The sequence below is a fragment of the Stomoxys calcitrans genome, chromosome 3, assembly GCF_963082655.1.
Source record: "Stomoxys calcitrans chromosome 3, idStoCalc2.1, whole genome shotgun sequence".
NCBI classification, from domain to species: Eukaryota; Metazoa; Arthropoda; class Insecta; order Diptera; family Muscidae; genus Stomoxys; species Stomoxys calcitrans.
The window spans coordinates 126,787,595-126,808,715 of NC_081554.1; the positions used below are offsets into that span (position 1 = coordinate 126,787,595).

The 21,121-nt window shown below is 36.8% G+C and overlaps 2 protein-coding genes across 3 annotated transcripts in view; both read right to left on the reverse strand.

Annotated features, from left to right (window-relative positions):
- LOC106088836 (tektin-4) overlaps positions 1 to 13,745 on the reverse strand; it is a 32,892-nt gene extending 19,147 nt beyond the window's left edge. Inside the window, exons 1-2 of one of the 2 annotated variants that reach the window (XM_059364843.1) lie at positions 13,620 to 13,745; positions 13,468 to 13,551 (exon numbers count right to left, since the gene is read on the reverse strand). In XM_059364843.1, the coding sequence (XP_059220826.1) occupies positions 13,468 to 13,551; positions 13,620 to 13,649 (114 nt within the window). In that variant the 5' untranslated portion in view covers positions 13,650 to 13,745. Of the gene's footprint in view, positions 1 to 13,467; positions 13,555 to 13,619 lie in introns of both variants that reach the window. The other variant, XM_059364842.1, reaches the window with a different exon arrangement.
- On the reverse strand, positions 13,735 to 15,602 carry LOC106088835 (uncharacterized). The gene is made up of 4 exons (XM_013254525.2): positions 15,501 to 15,602; positions 14,923 to 15,437; positions 14,606 to 14,819; positions 13,735 to 14,388 (listed from the first exon to the last, which is right to left on the reverse strand). Exons 1-4 carry the CDS (start codon positions 15,502 to 15,504, stop codon positions 13,922 to 13,924), a joined length of 1,200 nt encoding a protein of 399 aa, XP_013109979.2. The 5' UTR covers positions 15,505 to 15,602; the 3' UTR covers positions 13,735 to 13,921.
- Between the last annotated feature and the right edge of the window lie 5,519 nt (positions 15,603 to 21,121).

Genomic DNA, 21,121 nt, shown 5'->3' on the forward strand with positions numbered 1-21,121 from the left:
ACTTTGCACAGATTCTTTTTTTGTCCATATGCAGGTTAAATTCTAAGATGGGCTATATCGGACTATATCTTGATATAGCCCCCATGTTAGGCCACTCGACATCGCACTTCAATTTGGGCCAGATCGGTCCAGATTTGGATATAGCTGCTATGTAGACCGATCTCTTGATTTAAGGTCTTGGGGCCATAAAAGGCGCATTTATTATCCGATTTCGCCAAAATTTGAGACAGCGCGTTGTGTTCAGATTTGAATATAGCTGTCATATAGACCGATCTCTCGATTTAAAGTCTTGGCTCCATAAAAAGCACATTTATAAGCCGATTTCGCTGAAATTTGACACAGTGACTTATGTTAGGCTTTTCGACATGTTTTGGGAAACATCTCAACTGTTCACATCAGTTGAGATGTTTTACACATTCAATTTTTTACACTCAAATTTACATTTTATGATGGCTTATTGTTCAGATTCGTTTTCTCTTGCTATGTCTGTAAAATTTTGATTTATTTTACAAATTTTTGGATAGAAATTTGATTTTTATTATTTGACATTATTCAGGGCTGTGTTTATTTAGCACAATTTAGGCTTTTATTTGGGTTCACAAGCTTTGAATGACTCGTATTTGTGGCAAATGAATCGTTTCGCACTTGTAAAGGGTGATTTTTTTGAGGTTAGGATTTTCATGCATTAGTATTTGACAGATCACATGGGATTTCAGACATGGTGTCAAAGAGAAAGATGCTCAGTATGCTTTGACATTTCATCATGAATAGACTTACTAACGAGCAACGCTTGCAAATCATTGAATTTTATTACCAAAATCAGTGTTCGGTTCGAAATGTGTTCAAATTTTGACAAATTTTGTTCAGCGATGAGGCTCATTTCTGGTTGAATGGCTACGTAAATAAGCAAAATTGCCGCATTTGGAGTGAAGAGCAACCAGAAGCCGTTCAAGAACTGCCCATGCATCCCGAAAAATGCACTGTTTGGTGTGGTTTGTACGCTGGTGGAATCATTGGACCGTATTTTTTCAAAGATGCTGTTGGACGCAACGTTACGGTGAATGAACACATTTCGAACCGAACACTGATTTTGGTAATAAAATTCAATGATTTGCAAGCGTTGCTCGTTAGTAAGTCTATTCATGATGAAATGTCAAAGCATACTGAGCATCTTTCTCTTTGACACCATGTCTGAAATCCCACGTGATCTGTCAAATACTAATGCATGAAAATCCTAACCTCAAAAAAATCACCCTTTATATTGTAAAGGAAAAACGAGTCGTTTTCAGAGTATTATAAAGGGAAAACAAGTAGTTTGCTCAATCTTTATTGAAATATCCAAATATCTTTTTGGAAGATTCAGAGAATATATCATCTGAGTTGAGCTATCAACCGGAAAAAGAATTCCACACGATCCACTGGATTTAAGTATTAAAGTAATAAGTTTTTTGCAAAGACAAAATGCCAAAAGTATTCCTTTTATCGCTAAACATCTGCAAATTTGCAACATATTCCAGCATAGTTTGCAAGCAGATATCATTTCTCAAGGATTTGGCACATATAATTCTCCCTATTGCAGATTAAAGGCTGAAGACTGCCCGCAGGTCTTTAGTGAAATGTGAATTTTTATATACTGAATTATTAAAATTGATATTTTCAGCACATTCCCTAAATGTGTTTCAATCTTTAAAAAATGAAATAAGACCCCAAAAATTATTGGAGGGTTATTTCATTTTCTATTTGGGGACTTATTTCTTTTAATGGGGAATTACTGGAGTTATTTGGGCACACAAATTCAACCTACACCTGATTAAAAAATAACACACGGAGAAACGATACGATACACGGATACGCTGACAGACAGACATAGCTAAACCAAATTAAGAAGAGTATAATTTCGTATTTTGCTAATTGGGGTCAAAAGGAAAAATTCCAAATGAAATCATTCTGCTTTATAGTGCAGGACACTCTCAAATATACTTTATAGGGTAACAGATGGATAGTTTAAGGCAGCGGTGGGTAAACAGGATGGGTGTAGTGTGAGTAGGATTTTAAAATTTACTGTTAAATTGCATTTAAATATTTAGGAACGAGCGCCTAAAATTATGCTATAACTTTTCACAGAAATTTTTTGTTATTAGATGGCGAAAAAATCTGGTTTTGAATATACTCCCACAGAGGACGGATACAAGTGGAATCTAATTTCTCTCAAAATTTGGCAGCAAAAATCAAACTAATAGACCGGTAGCGTTCACACGTATTTTTATGCTATTTGTTTCAGTCGTTATTGATAGAGGTGGGCATTTTAGTTCCTTTAAGTAATAGCTCCTTTCAGTTCCGTTCCACAAAAGGAACTAGTTTCTTAGATACTTTTGAGTGCTTTTAATTGTATATATTAAAACATTCCGACTGTATATGTAATTGATCTTAAAATTTAATTTTTAATAATTTTTTGTACTTTGTTTTGAACAAGTATTAAGTCTCGAATAAAAAACACGAATCGAAGCGCATCAAAACAATGTAGATTTGACAATAAAAAAAATTATGTGTGGATGTCTACACGTTTCAATAGTTATGCCACCACTTTCATTTAATGTGATTGCCGCAAACAATTTATTTTCCTTTGACCTAAATCACAACGTACACAGTCGTTGTTCTTTAAAAAGTTGACTCTTGACCCACCTAAATCATAACGTACACAGTTGTTCTTTAAAAAAGTTGACTCTCTTATTTAGTTGTTGTATGAAGCTGAAAAATATGGTTGTCAATCAGCTGGTCTATAAATTAACAAAAGGGAGGAAAAAAAAGTGTACATGCATAAAAAAAGGAACTATAAGAAGAAAAGAGATGGAACAGCAGTTCCTTACTTGGATAAGTTCCGATGAACTAATTCTATCCGGAACTACCCAACTCTAGGTGTTGAGACAGCAACGAATGAACATGCGCAGGGGTATACAAATCGCTTTGCGGTTTTTATTTGAAAAACAATGACTTTTGTTGATTAAACGCTTGGAAGACATAACAAGTAAAAAGGCGTTAAGTTCGGCCGGGCCGAAATTTGGATACCCACCACCCATAGCAGTTATATCGAAATATGATCCGATTTGAACCAAATACTAATAAGTACAAGTCATTGTTCAATTGTGTATAATAAACTATTGGTCTTCTTAGTAGCTATATCTAAAAATAAACCAATCTGAACCATATACAACATGTATATCGAAAAGTCTAACATAAGTCAATGTGTCAAATTTCAGTTAAATCAGATTATAAATGCGCCTTTTTTGGGGCCAAGACTTGAAATCGAGATATCGGTCTTTATGTCAGCTGTATGCAAATCATGATCGATCTAGACGAAATTGCAGAAATATGTGGAGGGGCTTAACTTAACTCTTTGTCCCAAATTGCGGCGACATCGGACAATAAATGCGCCTTTTGTGGCCCCAAAACCTAAAACCGAGAGATCGGTCTATATGGCAGCTATATCCAAATCTGGACCGATCTGTGCCATAATGCAGAAGTATGTCAAAGGGCTTAACTTAACTTACTGTCCAAAATTTCGGCGACATCAGAAAATAAATGCGCCTTTTATGGGCCAAAAAACCTCAAATCGAGGGATCGGTCTATATGGCAGCTATATTCAAATCTGATCGGATCAGGGCCAAAGAAAGAAAGATGTCGAAGAGCCTAAGATAACTCACTGCCCCGAATTCAGCAAAATCGGATAATAAATGTGGCTTTTATGGGCCTTAGACCCTAAATCGATGGATCGGTCTATATGGCAGCTATATCTAAATCTGAACCAATCTGAGCCAAATTCACGAAGGATGTCGAAGGGCCTAACCCAACTCACTTTCCCATATTTAAGCAAAATCGGATAATAAAGGTGGCTTTTATGGGCCTAAGACCCTAAATCGGAGGATCGGTCTATATGGCAGCTATATCCAAATCTGGACCGATCTGGCCCAAATTGACAAAGGAGATCGAAGGGCCTTACACAACTCACTGTCCCAAATTTCAGCAAAATTTGGATAATAAATGTGGCTTTTATTGGCCTAAGACCCCAAATCGGCCGATCGGTCATGGGGGCTATTTCAAGATATAGTCCAACATAGCCCATCTTCGAACAGACTTATGGACAAACAAGAATCTGTGCAAAGTTTCAGCTCAATATCTCTATTTTTGAAAACTTTATTGAAACTGCGTGATTTTAACAGACAGACGGACGGACATGGCTAGATCGTCTTAGATTTTTACGCTGATCAAGAATATATATACTTTATAGGGTCGGAAATGGATATTGCGATGTGTTGCAAACGGAATGACAAAATGAATATACCCCCATCCTTCGGTGGTGGGTATAAAAAAGTATTTAAAATTTTAAATTTTATGTTTACTTTTGCAAAACACTAATCATTCAGTATAAAAAATGATTTTAAATACTGAAAGAGAGTAAAACATACATACAGTCAGATTTGAATTTTTTACATCCTTGTGATGGGCAGAGCAAGCAGCTCTGCCGAAAAAAATTAAAAAAAAAACAAATTTACAGCAAAAAAAAAAAAAAATAAATAAATAAAATAAAGAAGATACAAATATTGGAAGCTAAGGCTGCCGAAACCCTACATACGTGGATTAAGCCATAGTTGCCTTCACGGGAAAGGAAATAATGGATAAAATGACGCAAACGGCATAATACTGAGAGAAGAATTATGCTTGCGACATGTTCTATATTCATTTCATTTATCTACATTCACAACCATGTGCGAGCTTCAAATTCTTTATATATAATCTATGATACTCCTTAGAAATAGGTTATTATACCCAACACCAAAGGATGGGCGTGTACTTATCTAGCCATTCCATTTGTAACACCTTTAAATATTGTTCTTAGACCCGATAAATAGAGATGAGTTTCTACCGGGTAAATACCCAACGCTTGGGTATTTATTGGGTAATTATATAATAAATTTATAATTTTGCAGATATTTGGGTATAAAAATATTTTGCAAACAATTTTTGATGATTTCGTATTCTTTTTATAAAATCCTGATCTCCTGATCTCATAAAATTGAATTTTAGTTATATATAGCCGCTATATAGACCGATATCTAGACTTAAAGTCTTGAGGCAATAAATTGGTAATTTTTCATCCGTATTCGATGAAATTTGGCATCAAAATCGGAGTGTGGTTCAGATTGGACTATATTTGGATCCAAAACTATCAAAAAAATTTGTTTTTTCTCAAAATTCTTAGGAGTAAGATTTCTGGAATACATTTTCGTATCTTGTTGCATTTGATGGTTTCTATATTAAAAAGAAAAGGCGTGCTAAGTTTGGCCGTGCCGAATCTTGAGAACCCACCACCATGGATTCTGCAATAAATTTATACAAAATAAATTTATAATAATTTTATTCTACATACCTAACTTCTGTCAAACCAGCTAAAATTAAAGCTACTAGGAACCGAACAACGATGATCGAGAGACCGGTTGTACGGTCCAAATTAGCCTATCAGGTTATGGACAGATTTGCACCGTATTTGCACAGTTATTGAAAGTCGTAACGGAATTCCGTGTTTTGATCGGGTGACAGCCATGTGGCTTTGTGAATTTTTATACCCTCCACCATAAGATGGGGGGTATACTAATTTCGTCATTCTGTTTGTAACTACTCGAAATATTCGTCTGAGACCCCATAAAGTATATATATTCTTGATCGTCGCGACATTTTATGTCGATCTAGCCATGTCCGTCCGTCCGTCTGTCTGTCGAAAGCACGCTAACTTCCGAAGGAGTAAAGCTAGCCGCTTGAAATTTTGCACAAATACTTCTTATTAGTGTAGGTCGGTTGGTATTGTAAATGGGCCATATCGGTCCATAACCTAATATAGCTGCCATATAAACCGATCTTGGGTCTTGACTTCTTAAGCCTCTAGAGGGTGCAATTCTTATCCGATTTGAATGAATTTTGGCACGACGTGTTTTCTTATGATATCCAACAACTGTGCCAAGTATGATTCAAATCGGTTCATAACCTGAAATAGCTGCCATATAAACCGATCTTGGGTCTTGACTTCTTGAGCCTCCAGAGTGCGCAATTCTTATCCGATTGAAATGAAATTTTGCACGACGTGTTTTGTTATGATATCCAACAATTGTGCCCAGTATAGTTTAAATCGGTCCATAACCTAATATAGCTGCCATATAAACCGATCTTGGGTCTTGATTTCTTGAGCCTCTAGAGGGTGCAATTCTTATCCGATTGGAATGGAATTTTGCACGACGTGTTTTGTTATGATATCCAACAACTGTGTGCAGTATGGTTGAAAACGGTTCATAACCTGATATAGCTGTCATATAAACAGATCTGGGGATTTGACTTCTTGACCCCTAGAGGTCTTGAGCTTCTAGAGAGCGCAATTCCTATCCGATTTGGCTGAAATTTTGCATGACGTATTTTATTTTTACTTTCAACAACTGTGTCAAATAAGGTTCAAATAGGTTCATAACCTGATATAGCTGCCATATAAACCGATCTGGGATCTTGACTTCTTGACCCCTAGAGGTCGCAATTATTATCCGATATGCCTACGACGGATCCTCTCATGACCATCAACAAACGTGTTTATTATGGTCTGAATCGGTCTATAGCCCGATACAGATCCCATATAAATCGTTTTCTCTATTTTACTTCGTGAGCCCCAATGGGCGCAATTCTTATACGAATTGGCTGAAATTTTACACAGGTCTCCAACATATAATTTAATTGTGATCCGAACCGGACCATATCTTGATATCGTTTTAATAGCAGAGCAACTCTTTTCTTATATCCTTTTTTGGCTAAGAAGAGATGCCGGGAAAAGAACTCGACAAATGCGATCCATGGTGGAGGGTATATAAGATTCAGCCCGGCCGAACTTAGCACGCTTTTACTTGTTATATATAAGATTATGTGTATTAAGTGTTACGCATAAATGTGTGAAATTTTGCACACAGTGTTCTGTTATGACTTCCAACAACTATGCCAAGTACTGTTTAAATCGGTCAAGAACCTGAAATTTTGCATGTGGTGTTCTGTTAAGACTCCCGGTCCGGATCGGCCAAGAACCTGATATAGCTACCATATAAACCGATCTCCCGATATGACTCCATGAGCCCCTGAAAGTCGCCAATTTTTCCGATTTTACTGAAATTTTGCACACATTGTTCTGTTATGACTCTCAATAACTGTGTTAAGTACGGTCCGAATCGGTCTATATCCAGATATAGTTGCCATATTTTAGTAGAATTCATGGTGGTGGGTTCTCAAGATTCGGCCCGGCCGAATTTAGCGCGCTTTTATTTTATGTTGAAATATGGTGCTGCTAACTACTGTTTATTGCAGCGGCAAAATCTATTCTCAAAATCCTCAACCCATTATCGGACAATGAACACCACACAAGTCGGAGGTCAAAGTTCCAGCCTGTGCGGTGCTCATAGTTATGCCTTGTCGGACGGGAAAAGCACTAGTCTAGACTGCTAGAAATGATTTTTACACCCTCCACCATAGGAGGGGGACCGAACAAAGTATGTATGTTCTTGATCGTCTTGACATTCTTAGTCGATTTAGCCCCGTCCGTCCGTCTGGCGAATGCACGCTATCTTTCGAAGGAATAAAGTTAGGTACTTGAAATTTTGCACGAATACTTAGTGTAGGTCGGTTGGGATTACGAATGGGCTTTATGGGTCCACTTTTTAATATAGCTGCCATATAAACCGATCTCGATTCTTGATTTCTTGAGCCGGTAGAGGGCGCAATTAATATCCGATTTGGCTGAAATTTTGCACGAAGTAGTTTGTTTTATTTTTCAACAACTATGCAAAGTATGATCTAATTCGGATCATAACCTGGTATTGCTCCCATATAAACCGATCTTCCTATAATACTTCTTGAACCTCTAGAGGGCGCAATTATATCCGATTTAGCTAAATGACTTCCACTTTGGTCTCTAACAGTCAAACCAAGTATGGCCCCAATCATTACATGGTATAGCTCCAATAGCATAGCAATTCCTATCCATTTTGCTTTGTTTGCCTATAAGAGATATCTGGCAAAGAACTTGACAAATGCGATCCATGGTAGAGGGTATACAAGATTCGGCCAGACCGAACTTAGCATGCTTTAACTTGTTTACCATCGATTTAATGTAATTTGGTTAGCCACCATCATAGGATAGGGCGATATTAATCTTGTCTTGCCGTTTGTGTGTTAAGTTTAAGTGGCAGTCTGCCATCAGACTTACTTAGACGTTTCCGTCCATTGTGATACCACAGGCACAAGAGAAGGAATATGTCTTCTAGTTCCCAACAACTTGCGAATGTTCACATCCGCTAAATAAGATAAGTTCTCAAAGAAATGAGAACCTAAAGTGGAACTCCTTCTGACTGCCAGTGTGGGATACACACACAGCAGATGTTCTACAGTCTCTTCTTCCTCGACGTCCTCACAGCTTGTGTAGAAGTCGTTACTTGCAACCTTCAGACTGTCAGCATGTTTTCTGATCAGAGAGGGACCTGTCATGACGGACACAATAATTGATACATCTGTACTAGCCAGCGACATCAAAGCGGTAGACCTCTTGAAGTCTAGATTAGGTCACATAATTTCGGAATGTTCATAACCCCCCTTTTGTAACCATCTATCATTCGTTAAAGCGGTACAAAAATCTGTGGAAAAAAAAATTTTGTTCTATTTTTATACCCTCCACCATAAGATGGGGGGTATACTAATTTCGTCATTCTGATTGTAACTACTCGAAATATTCGTCTGAGACCCCATAAAGTATATATATTCTTGATCGTCGTGAAATTTTATGTCGATCTAGCCATGTCCGTCCGTCTGTCCGTCCGTCTGTCTGTCGAAAGCACGCTAACTTCCGAAGGAGTAAAGCTAGCCGCTTGAAATTTTGCACAAATACTTCTTATTAGTGTAGGTCGGTTGGTATTGTAAATGGGCCATATCGGTCCATGTTTTGATATAGCTGCCATATAAACCGATCTTGGGTCTTGACTTCTTGAGCCTCTAGAGTGCGCAATTCTTATCCGATTGGGATGAACTTTTGCACGACGTGTTTTGTTATGATATCCAACAACTGTGCCAAGTATTGTTCAAATCGGTCCATAACCTGATATAGCTGCCATATAAACCGATCTTGGGTCTTGACTTCTTGAGCCTCTAGAGTGCACAATTCTTATCCGATTGGGATGAACTTTTGCACGACGTGTTTTGTTATAATATCCAACAACTGTGCCAAGTATGGTTCAAATCGGTCCATAACCTGATATAGCTGTCATATAAACCGATCTTGGGTCTTGACTTCTTGAGCCTCTAGAGTGCGCAATTCTTATCCGATTGGAATGAAATTTTGCACGAGGTGTTTCGTTATTATATCCAACAACTGTGTTAAGTATGGTTCAAATCGGTCCATAACCTGATATAGGTGCCATATAAACCGATCTGGGGTCTTGACTTCTTGAGCCTCTAGAGTGCGCAATTCTTATCCGATTTGACTGAATTTTGGCACGACGTGTTTTGTTACGATATCCAACAACTGTGCCAAGTATGGTTCAAATCGGTGCATAACCTCATATAGCTGTCATATAAACCGATCTTGGGTCTTGACTTCTTGAGCCTCTAGAGGGAGCAATTCTTATCCAATTTGGCTGAAATTTCGCAAGATGTTTTTTATTGTTACTTTCAACAACTATGTCAAATAAAGTACAAGTCGGTTCATAACCTGATATAGCTGCCATATAAAACGATCTGGGATCTTGACTTCTTGAGCCTCTAGAGGTCGCCATTATTATCCGATTTGCCTGAAATTTTGTACGACGGATTCTTTCATGACCATCAACATACATGTTTATTATGGTCGGTCCATAGCCCGATACAGCTCCCATATAAATCGATCTCTCTATTTTACTTTTTGAGCTCACAAAGAGCGCAATTCTTATTCGAATTGGCTGAAATTTTACACAGGTCTCCAACATATAATTTAATTGTGGTCCAAACCGGACCATATCTTGATATCGCTCTAATAGCAGAGCAAATCTTTTCTTATATCCTTTTTATTTTGCCTAAGAAGAGATGCCGGGAAAAGAACTCGACAAATGCGATCCATGGTGGAGGGTATATAAGATTCGGCCCGGCCGAACTTAGCACGCTTTTACTTGTTTTATGTTTGCCTTTTACTTGTTTTGATTACTTTAGGCATTTTTTAGAAATTTTGGAATATTACTATAAATAAGCTACCTGATCCATCCATCCAGCTGTATGAGCCAGTGTTTATGATGACCATCAATTATCGATTTGTCGCCGTTCGCAGCAAGTGGGCCTCTGTTACTCAACAACGTGGAAAATTTTGCGGAAGGATTTAGGTGTGAAGCTTTTCAAAATACATCTGGTGCAAGAATTGAAGCCGAACGACCTACCACAGAGCAGAATTTTTGGTGAATGGGCTCTTGGAAAGTTGGCCGATTGTTTCAATGGGTACGTAAGTAAGCAGAATTGTTGATTTTGGAGTGAAGATCAGCAAAGTATTGCAAGTGCTACCAATGTATCCAGAAAAAGTCATAGTTTGGTGCGGTTTATGGGCTGGTGACATCATTGGACCGTACTTCTTCAAAGATGATGCGAATCGAATCATAACTGTGAATGGATCGCGCTATCGTGAGATGATGTCCAACTTTTGTTGCCCAAAATGCAAGACCTTGACTTGCATAATATGTAGTTTCAACAAGTCGGTGCCATATGCTACACAGTACTCTTAACAATGGACTTTTGATTTTTGAGAGGCGAGTTCGGAGAACATTTTATTTCACGTTCGGGACCGGTCAATTGCCCGCTTAGACCGTGCGATTTAACGCTTCAATTGACGCATTTTTTCGTGAGATGCCGGCCGAAATGTTGGAAAGAGTATGCCAAAATTGGACTAAGCGAATGGACCATTTGAGACGCAGTCACGGTCAACATTTGTATGAAATAATCTTCAAACATTAAAGTATATGGACCGTACTATCGACTCAAATAATGATTTCATACATTTTTCGGAATTTTATGATTATTTTTTTAAAAACTTTCCATAGCTCTTAAAAAATCACCCCTTAAAATCAAAAGAAAAAATACTATTCAGTGGTGATTATAAACATCCACTGAGACACATATTTACATTTCTATTGTATACCCTCCACCGTAGTATGGGGAGTATGCTAATTTCGTCATTTAGTTTGCAACACCCCAAAATATGCGTCTAAGACCCCATAAAGTATATATATATTCTTGATCGTCATGACATTCTAAGTCGATCTAGCCATGTCCGTCCGTCCGTCTGTTGAAAGCACGCTAACTTTCGAAGGAGTAAAGCTAGGCGCTTAAAATTTTGCACAAATACTTTTATTATTGTAGGTCGGTTGGGATTGTAAATGGGCTATATAGGACCATGTTTTGATATAGCTGCCATATAAATCGATCTTGGGTCTAGACTTCTTAAGCTTCTAGAAGGCGCAATTACAATCCGATTTGACTGAAATTTTGCACGAGGAGTTTTGGCAAAGCCGATCTTTTGATACCCTTCACCTGCAAGTCGTTGAAATTAAAATTTGAAATGAAGAAATTTGACCAAACTCCGTACATATTGTGGGAGTCATAGAGAGCATCGCTGTCCAACATTTTTAGAAAATCGGTTAATAGACGTGCTTGAAAATCCCTGAAATGAATATATATGGGACTATATCTAAATCTGAACCGATTTCTATGAAATTCAACAACAGTATTGGGAGCCACATAATTAGAATATTAGTCCAAATCAAACGAACACATATATATGGCAGCTATATCAAAATCTAAATCGATTTTTTCCTGTGCCAGTGCCAAGTTTGAAGACAATCGGAGGAATATTACGACCTGTACTTTTTATACGAATTAACATGGACAGACAGACGACAAAGCTAAATCCAATCAAAAATTGATTTTGAGTCGATCCGTGTACTTATCAATGGGCCTTTCTTACTTCCTTCTGGGTGTTACAAACAAATTCACTAAGTTATAATACCCTGTACCACAGTAGTGTTAAAGGGTATCAATACAAATATAAACTGAGTTAGGTGGTGGACGGTACCTAAGATTCGTCTGGATGCGTAGAAGAAAATGACCTTAAAGGTCAATCGAGTTTTAACAAGTAAACAAGCATTAACCCTATAATTCCAGACCGTCGATTCCCATTTCCGATTTAGTAATTTAATAATATTTATATATATATGTATATAAATTGGGTTGCCCAAAAAGTAATTGCGGATTTTTTAAAAGAAAGTAAATGCATTTTTAATATAACTTAGAATGAACTTTAATCAAATATACTTTTTTACACTTTTTTTCTACAGCAAGCTAAAAGTAACAGCTGATAACTGACAGAAGAAAGAATACAATTACAGAGTCACAAGCTGTGAAAAAATTTGTCAACGCCGACTATATGAAAAATCCGCAATTACTTTTTGGGCAACCCTATATATAATTTTTGTTTTTAATTTTTCAGATAAAGTAAAAAAAATTCTTTGTGATTTATTAAGACAGTGTGTTTTCACTGTAAATTTTTATACCCTATACCACAACTGTGGTACAAGGTATTATAAATTTGTGCATTTGTTTGCAACGCTTAGAAGGAGAAGAGCTAGACCCGTTGATAAATATATCGATCGGCTTAGAATCACTTCTTGATTCGATATAGATATGTCCGTCTGTTTGTCCATGTATTCTTGTGATCAAGGTACATGTTGCATTTGTTGTCCGATTAATATAAAATTTTGCACAATATTGGTTTAGATTTAGTTATAGCTGTCATATATATCTTTCATCCGATATGGTTTTTTAAGGCTGTAGAAGCCACAATTTTGGTCCAATCTTTACAAAATTCGGCATGATGTTTTATTTCACGTCATAATATGTGTTCATATTTTCTTCAAAATCGGGCCAGATTAAGATATGGTTCCCATATATATCTTTAATCCGAAATGGCCTTTTAAGGCTAGATATAGCTTCCATATATATCTTTCATCCAATATGACTTTAGAACTCACAATTTTAGTTTAATATTAACAAGATTTAGCACAAGTGGTTTTATTTGACGTTAAATTGAATAAAATTCGATTAAAATTTGAATTAGCACCCACACATATCTTTCATCACACTTTAAAAGCCACAATTTTGGTCCGTCCTTTAGAAAATTTTTCCCTTTAGCGAAGAAAGTTGCATTTTAATGCTATGGAGCTGTAGCTGTACCACAAAAAATGAATATGACCCCGTTCTTGGACGGTGGATATAAAAATCATGCTACCTATTGTCAATATTAAAAATTTTAAATGAGCTATCAATTAGACTAGGTTAGGTTAGAATTAGGTTAAACTTTGCTCGTTGGTCACACTCTGTACTTACGGCAAAATGTCCTTCTCTTGGTGGTCCTTCTTCAATGTGGTGGTGCATTTCACATTGTCCTTCGCCTTCCGCAGGGGGAATGGGCTCCTTAGAAGATATTGAAAGCAACAAATTTTTCAATGGTGAAGATGATATAAAAAACAAAATTTTACCTCATGACAGCATTCCTCATGTGAAGCCATAGTGCACCTTAAGAATGCAATTGGAAAACTAATAAAATTTAACAAAAGTTAACAAATATATTGTACTAAACGAAACAAACATCAATATGAACGAACTAAGGAATTTGAACATTTATTTTGACATCGTAAACAAAAGGCAAAATTGTTGTTAAGGGTTTTTTCCAAGTTGATATGTCGTAGGCATTCAAATAACAAGTTGCTTCTCTCCTTAGAGCACTATATCCAGAACAGGTAGCTTTATAGGTCTTTTAAGGGTTGAAAACAGCATTTTTTCATTTATCCAATGAAGGTTTACGAAATTTCTGAAAGTATTTAATTGTAAACTCCAATACGTTCTGTGGCTTATACTTAATGACATTTAGTAGAAAATCCATTAGAAAAGGGCACAATTCTGCATGTTTGTTAAAATAAGCTATGGCATTGTCATAGGTAAATTTCTTTTTCTCACGGTATTGACCCAGCAATTCATTTTGACAACGCCACATTAATTCCATCTTGGGTACAATGCGTTCGTTGGTCTCTATAAAACCTTTGGTTTCGTGCAGAATATAGTGAAAGCCATGCCAATAATGCAGAATCATTTTCCCATTCGAGTTGTAGAAAGTCTCAGAGACCTCTTGGGGATAATTGTTAAAATATTGAATGTTTACCACTCGAATGGCATTTGTAAACGTGCGGTGAAACATCTTAATTCGTTTTCGTTCCTCATGAACGGTCAGGTGACAGCGAAGGATTTTGCCTGGAAATATTTTAAGATTATTTAAATAAACATTTAATCGTTAATTGTTAAGAAAATTTTACAATTTTCTTAACAATTTTATATATATATATATTTTTTTTTATTTTTTTAAGTTTTCGGTTTTAGTTTAGTAATGCGATCATTAACCATATATCGATGCAAATTTTAAAATTGTTATGGCTTAAAGGATATTTATTAGATGACCTTTTAAACGTACCGAATAAATTCATGGTATAAAAATTAAAATTGCCACGAAAACGATTCACTATCAAGTAGCGTATGAGCAGCATTATACCTCCATCGAGTAGAAAGATATCATCATGTCCCTTGATATTAATGAAAGTTTTAAATCGCTGAACATCATTATTGATTTTAGTTTCACGGCGTCCCACCAAACTGTCCTCTTTCGAGCGGACATCTAATGTTCGTTCCTGAATAGATATCATAGAGTCAAAACATTTAAATTCATTATACATTGTGATATTCTAATGATATTCTCCTCCAATTTAAAATCAGGTTAAACGTTAAACTTACAATTCTTGCTTTGTCCACATAGTCATGCTCACTTCGCTTTTCACAAATCAAACGCAGTTTATCGTCATATTTTCCCTTAACACAATGGCCTCTGGAATATTTACCGCAACCTTTTGCGATATTGCTTTTGGCAAAGGCCACATAGCCATCATAACTTTCCTCTACAAGAAAATTAAATTCACCAACTTCTTTTAGTTCACGTTCCATTAAAATTTTCGTCTCCCCATTTAATGTGCAACCGTTGGCTTGTAGTTCGGAAATATACATCTTATCCTCAAACAACAAGGCCTGTTTGTCAGTGGGCATGTCCGTGGCGGCTAATTTCCATTCCTGATTTTGTAATTGAAATTCTGGAGGTTCGACTTTGTCCAATACGGCCGAAAAAATACTATCCAAACTTATTTCATCTTCCGGTTTCAATATGAATTTCTTTTGACAAGGCAGCGATTCGAAGGATTTGCTGATTGAAGAATTTTTCATGTCGTTGACCACACAATCTTTGAGGCAAGGAGAATCTGACAAGAATAACGATAATGTATAATTAATGCTTCTAAGATAGAACCTCATGTATTTTTTACCCATTTTGAACTAAATGAGAAATATTGATTTTGTTTATTCTTGATGTTTTAAATATAATATTTACAATTAGGAAAATGTGTATCTCAGTAAAGGAATTTTCGTTTGTCTAGCTTCTAGTTTACTGTAGGGAGAAAAACATAGATAGACTTTTTATATAATTTACTAGCTGGCCTGGTGTGCTTTGCCTGACCTTTGCCTTGCCAATACCCATCCGGTTGACCATTACGGTGTTATTATACCCTCCACCATAGAACGGGGGTTGTACTAATTTCGTCATTTCGTCTGTAACACCTCGAAATATGCGTCTAAGATCCCATAAAGTACATATATTCTTGATCGTCATGACATTTTAAGTCGATCTAGCCATGTCCGTCCGTCTGTCGAAACCACGCTAACTTTCGAAGGAGTAAAGCTATGCGCTGGAAATTTTGCACAAATACTTCTCATTAGTGTGGGTCAGTTGGTATTGTAAATGGGCCATATCGGTCCATGTTTTGATATAGCTGCCATATAAACCGATCTTGGGTCTTGACTTCTTGAGCCTCTAGAGGGCGCAATTCTTATCCGATTTGAATGAAATTTTGCACGACGTGTTTTGTTATGATATCCAATAACTGTGCCAAGTACGGTTCAAATCGGCTCATAACCTGATATAGCTGTCATATAAACCGATCATGGGTCTTGATTTCTTGAGCCTCTAGAGTGCTCAATTCTTATCCGATTTGCCTGAAATTTTGTACGACGGATCCTCTCATGACCATCAACATTCGTTTTTATTATGGTCTGAATCGGTCTTGCCTGATACAGCTCCCCAATAAATCGATCTCTCCATTTTACTTCTTGAGCCCCCAAAGGGCGCAATTCTTATTCGAATGGGCTGACATTTTACACAGGTCTCCAACATATAATTTAATTGTGGTCCAAACCAGACCATATCTTGATATCACTGTAAATGCAGAGCAAATCTTTTCTTTATATAAGATTCGGCCCGGCCGAACTTAGCACGCTTTTACTTGTTTTATTTGAAAAAGTCATTCAAAGAACTTGACAAATGAGATCCAATATGGAGTGTATATAAGATTCGGCCCGGCCGAACTTTGCACGCATTTACTTGTTTTTCTTATATCTTGGCTAATTTTAGTCCGACTTAATGCGGTTCGGACTCACTGAACAAATTTTGATATATGTTTGAAATTTATTACTTTCGCATTTGACATTAATATTTTTAAATTTTTGAAAATTTCTATTTACGTGGATTACCCACCCGGATGACCACTTTAGATTTGAATGAAGTAAATGCACTTAAACCCATTTTCCTTTTGTTTTAGTATTTAGAGCGCAACACCAAGCCGATTACTGGCTTACATAGTGGAATGGGCGGATCAACATCCGCATCCTATTTTCAACCAAACCTAACCTAACCTAAATGCACCTTAAGATTATTTATTTCATATTGTACGTACTTTTTTTTACAAAGATATGGTGCTTATTATGTTTTGGAGCAGTTTCGCAATTGGTTTAAATAAATATTTTTATAAACATTGCCTAATTTTTTTGGGTGTTCCTCGCAGAAGGAGTCACATGGTTTGATACTGCATTTTGATAGCTTGGAGGTAGCGAAAAGTTTAGTATATCCGCTTGTAGCGCTGAAGGCATGGGTTCTAATTCTGGCCCTTAATAATAGTATCGGCTTTAAGCGAAGAAAGACTAAGCATCCTCCAAAAAGTTTAGTTCAGTCTCTCACTGGAGAACTTAAAATGTGTATATATAAAAAATTTGAACTCATCATTAATCGTCTTGTGTATCGTAGTCGATTAAGTCGCGCACAAGATTGCACAGGAGCAACAAACATATGTTATATTATGTAGAACATTTACCTACTACGGTTAGAAACGTTGATATAACAACCAATTAACAGTTGACGCGCGTATATATGCTATAATGCGGAAAACTAGAGAAGCTTAACCCACAAGAGAAACCAGAACGTTTTTTGAACCGAAGCAGATGTGGTTCGATTGCGGTCTCGTAGAAATATGAAAAGAAAGCTCGGGAAATATAGAAAACACCACACAAACATCAATACACAGAAAAAATATAGACCTAAATTTGACCGATTAAATATGGTATTGACATATAAAAAACTTTTCAAACAAGGTGTTAATTGCTTTTATGATTTTTGACATAGAAATTTGATTTCCTTTTGTATCACGGTGATTGGTAACCAAGGCATACATTGAACATACTTTTAATTGTACGAATTAAATTGTTATTTAATAGTATTAATTGAGCATTGATCAAGGTAATATTTTGTTCCCTTTCGCACATATGTAATGCGAAAAGCAGTGAGAAAAAGTCAAATATACATATGTCTCGCTTATATCATATACAGACAAAAAGTAGAGTGGCTAGACAAAAAAGAAAAAAAATCAAGAAAATTAAAAGTGCAAATTTTCATCTCTCCATGTAATATAATTTATTAATTTATAAATTCAAAGTAAAACAAAAAAAATTTTGTGAATAACCTTACGCTGAAATAGTGAAGAGCGGAAAAATAGGATGTGAAAAAATAGAATGGAAGAATTCCAAACATTCCCCTGGCGGTGAAACCGGGTCACTCTCGACTCAAGGACTTTAGGCCCATTAGTATGTTGTCTTGGAGACATTTGAGAGATTGTTGGTAGTTGGTAGTTGGCTACCAGCATGCCTACACCAAGGATCGGTCAGTTGATAGTGCCCTCAAAGACGTGATGGGTTACATAGTGTGGAACTTGAGAATAGAGGACTTCATTTTGGCGGCCTTCTTGGATATAGAAGGGGCTTTTAATAACTCGGAGTTGTGGACCATTCGCTGTTCTCTGGTTGCCCCACCTGTTCAGGTGAATTGGTTTGATGTTATGCTCAAGGGTACAATTATCAACACGCCACGCCGCACGGATGAGGGTTCGTTGAAACTCTTGGTTATACATGCAATTCGCTGGTACTTCGATGCTGACGACGTCGTTGTTTTAAGGCACGCTGAGGAAGTTGACGAGATAGGCGAAAGCCAATGACATTGGCGTAAAACCAAGGAAGACAGAGATGGTCTTGTTCACTAGAAGGAGGAGATATGGCGAGTTCAGGGGACCGGTCCTTGATGGAGTGGAGCTGTCGCTCTCTCCGGAGGCTAAATACCTGGGTGTTATTCTTCGCCAGAAATTGAACTAGAGAAGAAATATTGAGGAGAGAGTAAGGCGGGGGCCCATGCGCTTTACTCATGTTGCAACTGAATACGGTCTACTGGATTTACACTGCTGTGGTTCGGCCGATACTTACCTATGGGTGACTGGTGAGGCACCGGGCAATACAGACCTTGGATTGTTGGTGGGAGCCCTGAGCAGCCACTGCAATATCAGGACACTCACATGGCGATAGGCTCGGGGAGATGAGGGTTTCTGCAGGGTCTGTGAGGAGAGGAGGAGTCGGAGACGATTGAGCAATTGCTGTGCCAGTACCCCACGATGATGGGGAGAAGGTGTAGTATTATGGGTGAACACCTCTTCTCTTCAATGAGCTCTCTACAATTTTCTACCCCCGAGTCATTCTGGAATTCTACAAGGGTCTGGAATGACTGACGGGGTGTCCCTCTAGTCGGTGAGATTTTTTTGGTCTCCATGCGGGCTTTTCAGTTTGTATTCATATTTTTTTTACTAATGGCCTTAGTTTTTCTCTTCTCTCCTACTTCTTTTGTTTCTTGGATGAACACTATGGTCCAGAGATCTCCGAGTGAAGCGGTTGGCAACTGCGGTGTCCTTTAACCTAATCTAACCGAAGTTCCATATTGTCCCCATCGATCTGCATGCTTGTAGAGTTATTGTGGTTGGGGCCACATTTCCAATTATTGATTTTGTTGTCATCTTTCAAAAAACTTTCATTTGAATACCATATTGTCCCAATCGGTCTACAATTGATTACGAAGAATTGACAAGAATCAAATAGAGAAAGACTTTCAATTTATTCAACTAGCTAGTGCTTAATTAATATCTCAAAAGCTTTTGATAAAGTCGTTAATATTGATATAGATTTTTTATTGATTGAAATTCTTCGAAGCAGATGGAAATTTCCGGGATTAATGAAAGGAAGCAATATCAAATGAATTTAATGGGGACATGATCAGAACCCATCGCACTAGGTTCAATTAAATTTTTTAAAATAATTATACATTTTCCCAACAATGAATGAACAAGGGATACTTCTCTTATATCAATGAGTGCAGTCCGATTAAAGTTGTTGCTCAATGGCATCATTTTAGAGCACAACATAAATCAGCATTATCTACGTTCCCAAAATTTAAACTGTTGTCTCCAAATGTATAAAAATGCAGCGTTGGATGACACATTTGTAAAATAAATGCTAAAAATATCGGGGTCGAGATAAGTCGAAATGGGCCTACAACTTTATATAGTTCCGATACTCACTGGTCTTCCAATTTTACTTCTTAATCTTCTTTATGAAGAATAGCTTATCTTAATACAAAATCCAAAAATCCTGGTAAAGATCAACTTTGTTCAGTATATTTTTGTTAATCTAATATTTTATAGTACTTAGCTCCTTCATGTTTTATATGTACATGTTGAGATATTTCACTTTAATGATCATATATTCCTTTAAAAGGCTAAATAGCTCTATTGTTATAGCAATTTTTATACATTAAACATATTTAGGATATCCAATTAAGTTAATGCACGTATGTATTTGAGAATTTGTTTGTATCCCAACTATAAATGACCATCAATTAAATCCATAAATAATGGTCATCGATTAATTGACGACAGACGGATAGAAGGGCAAACAAATTGTGGCGTAAGGTTAAATGGTAGAATTGCTTTAATTTCGTAAAAACAATTTCTGGGGAAATGCCATGGCTCCCCATCATACTTGCTAACCCCATAACTGCGAATTGGGTAAAGTGAGTCAAAAACTAACTGTCGCCAAGCTACAAGCAGTCGATGAAGATACGATGTAAAGTTATTTATCAATTGACCAAAACACAAGAAATAAATGGCCGCCGCTCAAAAAATGTCTTGCCTTCTATTCCATTTCTATTCCATTTCTATTCCTTCTATTTGTTTCTTTAGTAACAAACAATATCACCATCCGTATTATAGTACTAATCTTAGGACATAAATCTGAGTGCGAAAAATGTTATCCTTTGAATGGTCACGAGAACGACACAGTGGACAACGTTGGATAACTATGTATATACGTTTATTTATTATCTTCTTATATATAAAAATCAATTTGTGTTTGTTTGTCGGTTTGTTTGTTTGTGTGTTCATTATAGACTCAAAAACGGCTGAGCCGATTTTCTTGAAATTTTCACAGATGGTGCATAATGATCCCGTGGTGAAAATAGGGTACTACATTTTTTGATATTTGCAGGGGGTGGATGGTGCAATTTAAGCGAAATTTTGCGTGCTCTCTTAAGTTACCTAAAAAAAAATTTGGTATCCAAATTTCGGATGGGGTACCTAGGGGCCAGCCCCACCCCCAAAACATACCAAATATATATATATATATATACACCAAATGAATGGTATTTAGGAGTAGAAAACATATTGTCCAATATCCAATTGTCGGACTA

Bases quoted from the DNA above. Each gene is read 5' to 3' on its own strand.
- LOC106088835 (XM_013254525.2), bottom strand. The intron at 14,820-14,922 runs GTAAGTTTAACG...ATATCTATTCAG, and splicing joins ATGTGGACAAAGCAAGAATT to GAACGAACATTAGATGTCCG. The intron at 14,389-14,605 runs GTACGTTTAAAA...AAATATTTCCAG, and splicing joins TTATACCATGAATTTATTCG to GCAAAATCCTTCGCTGTCAC.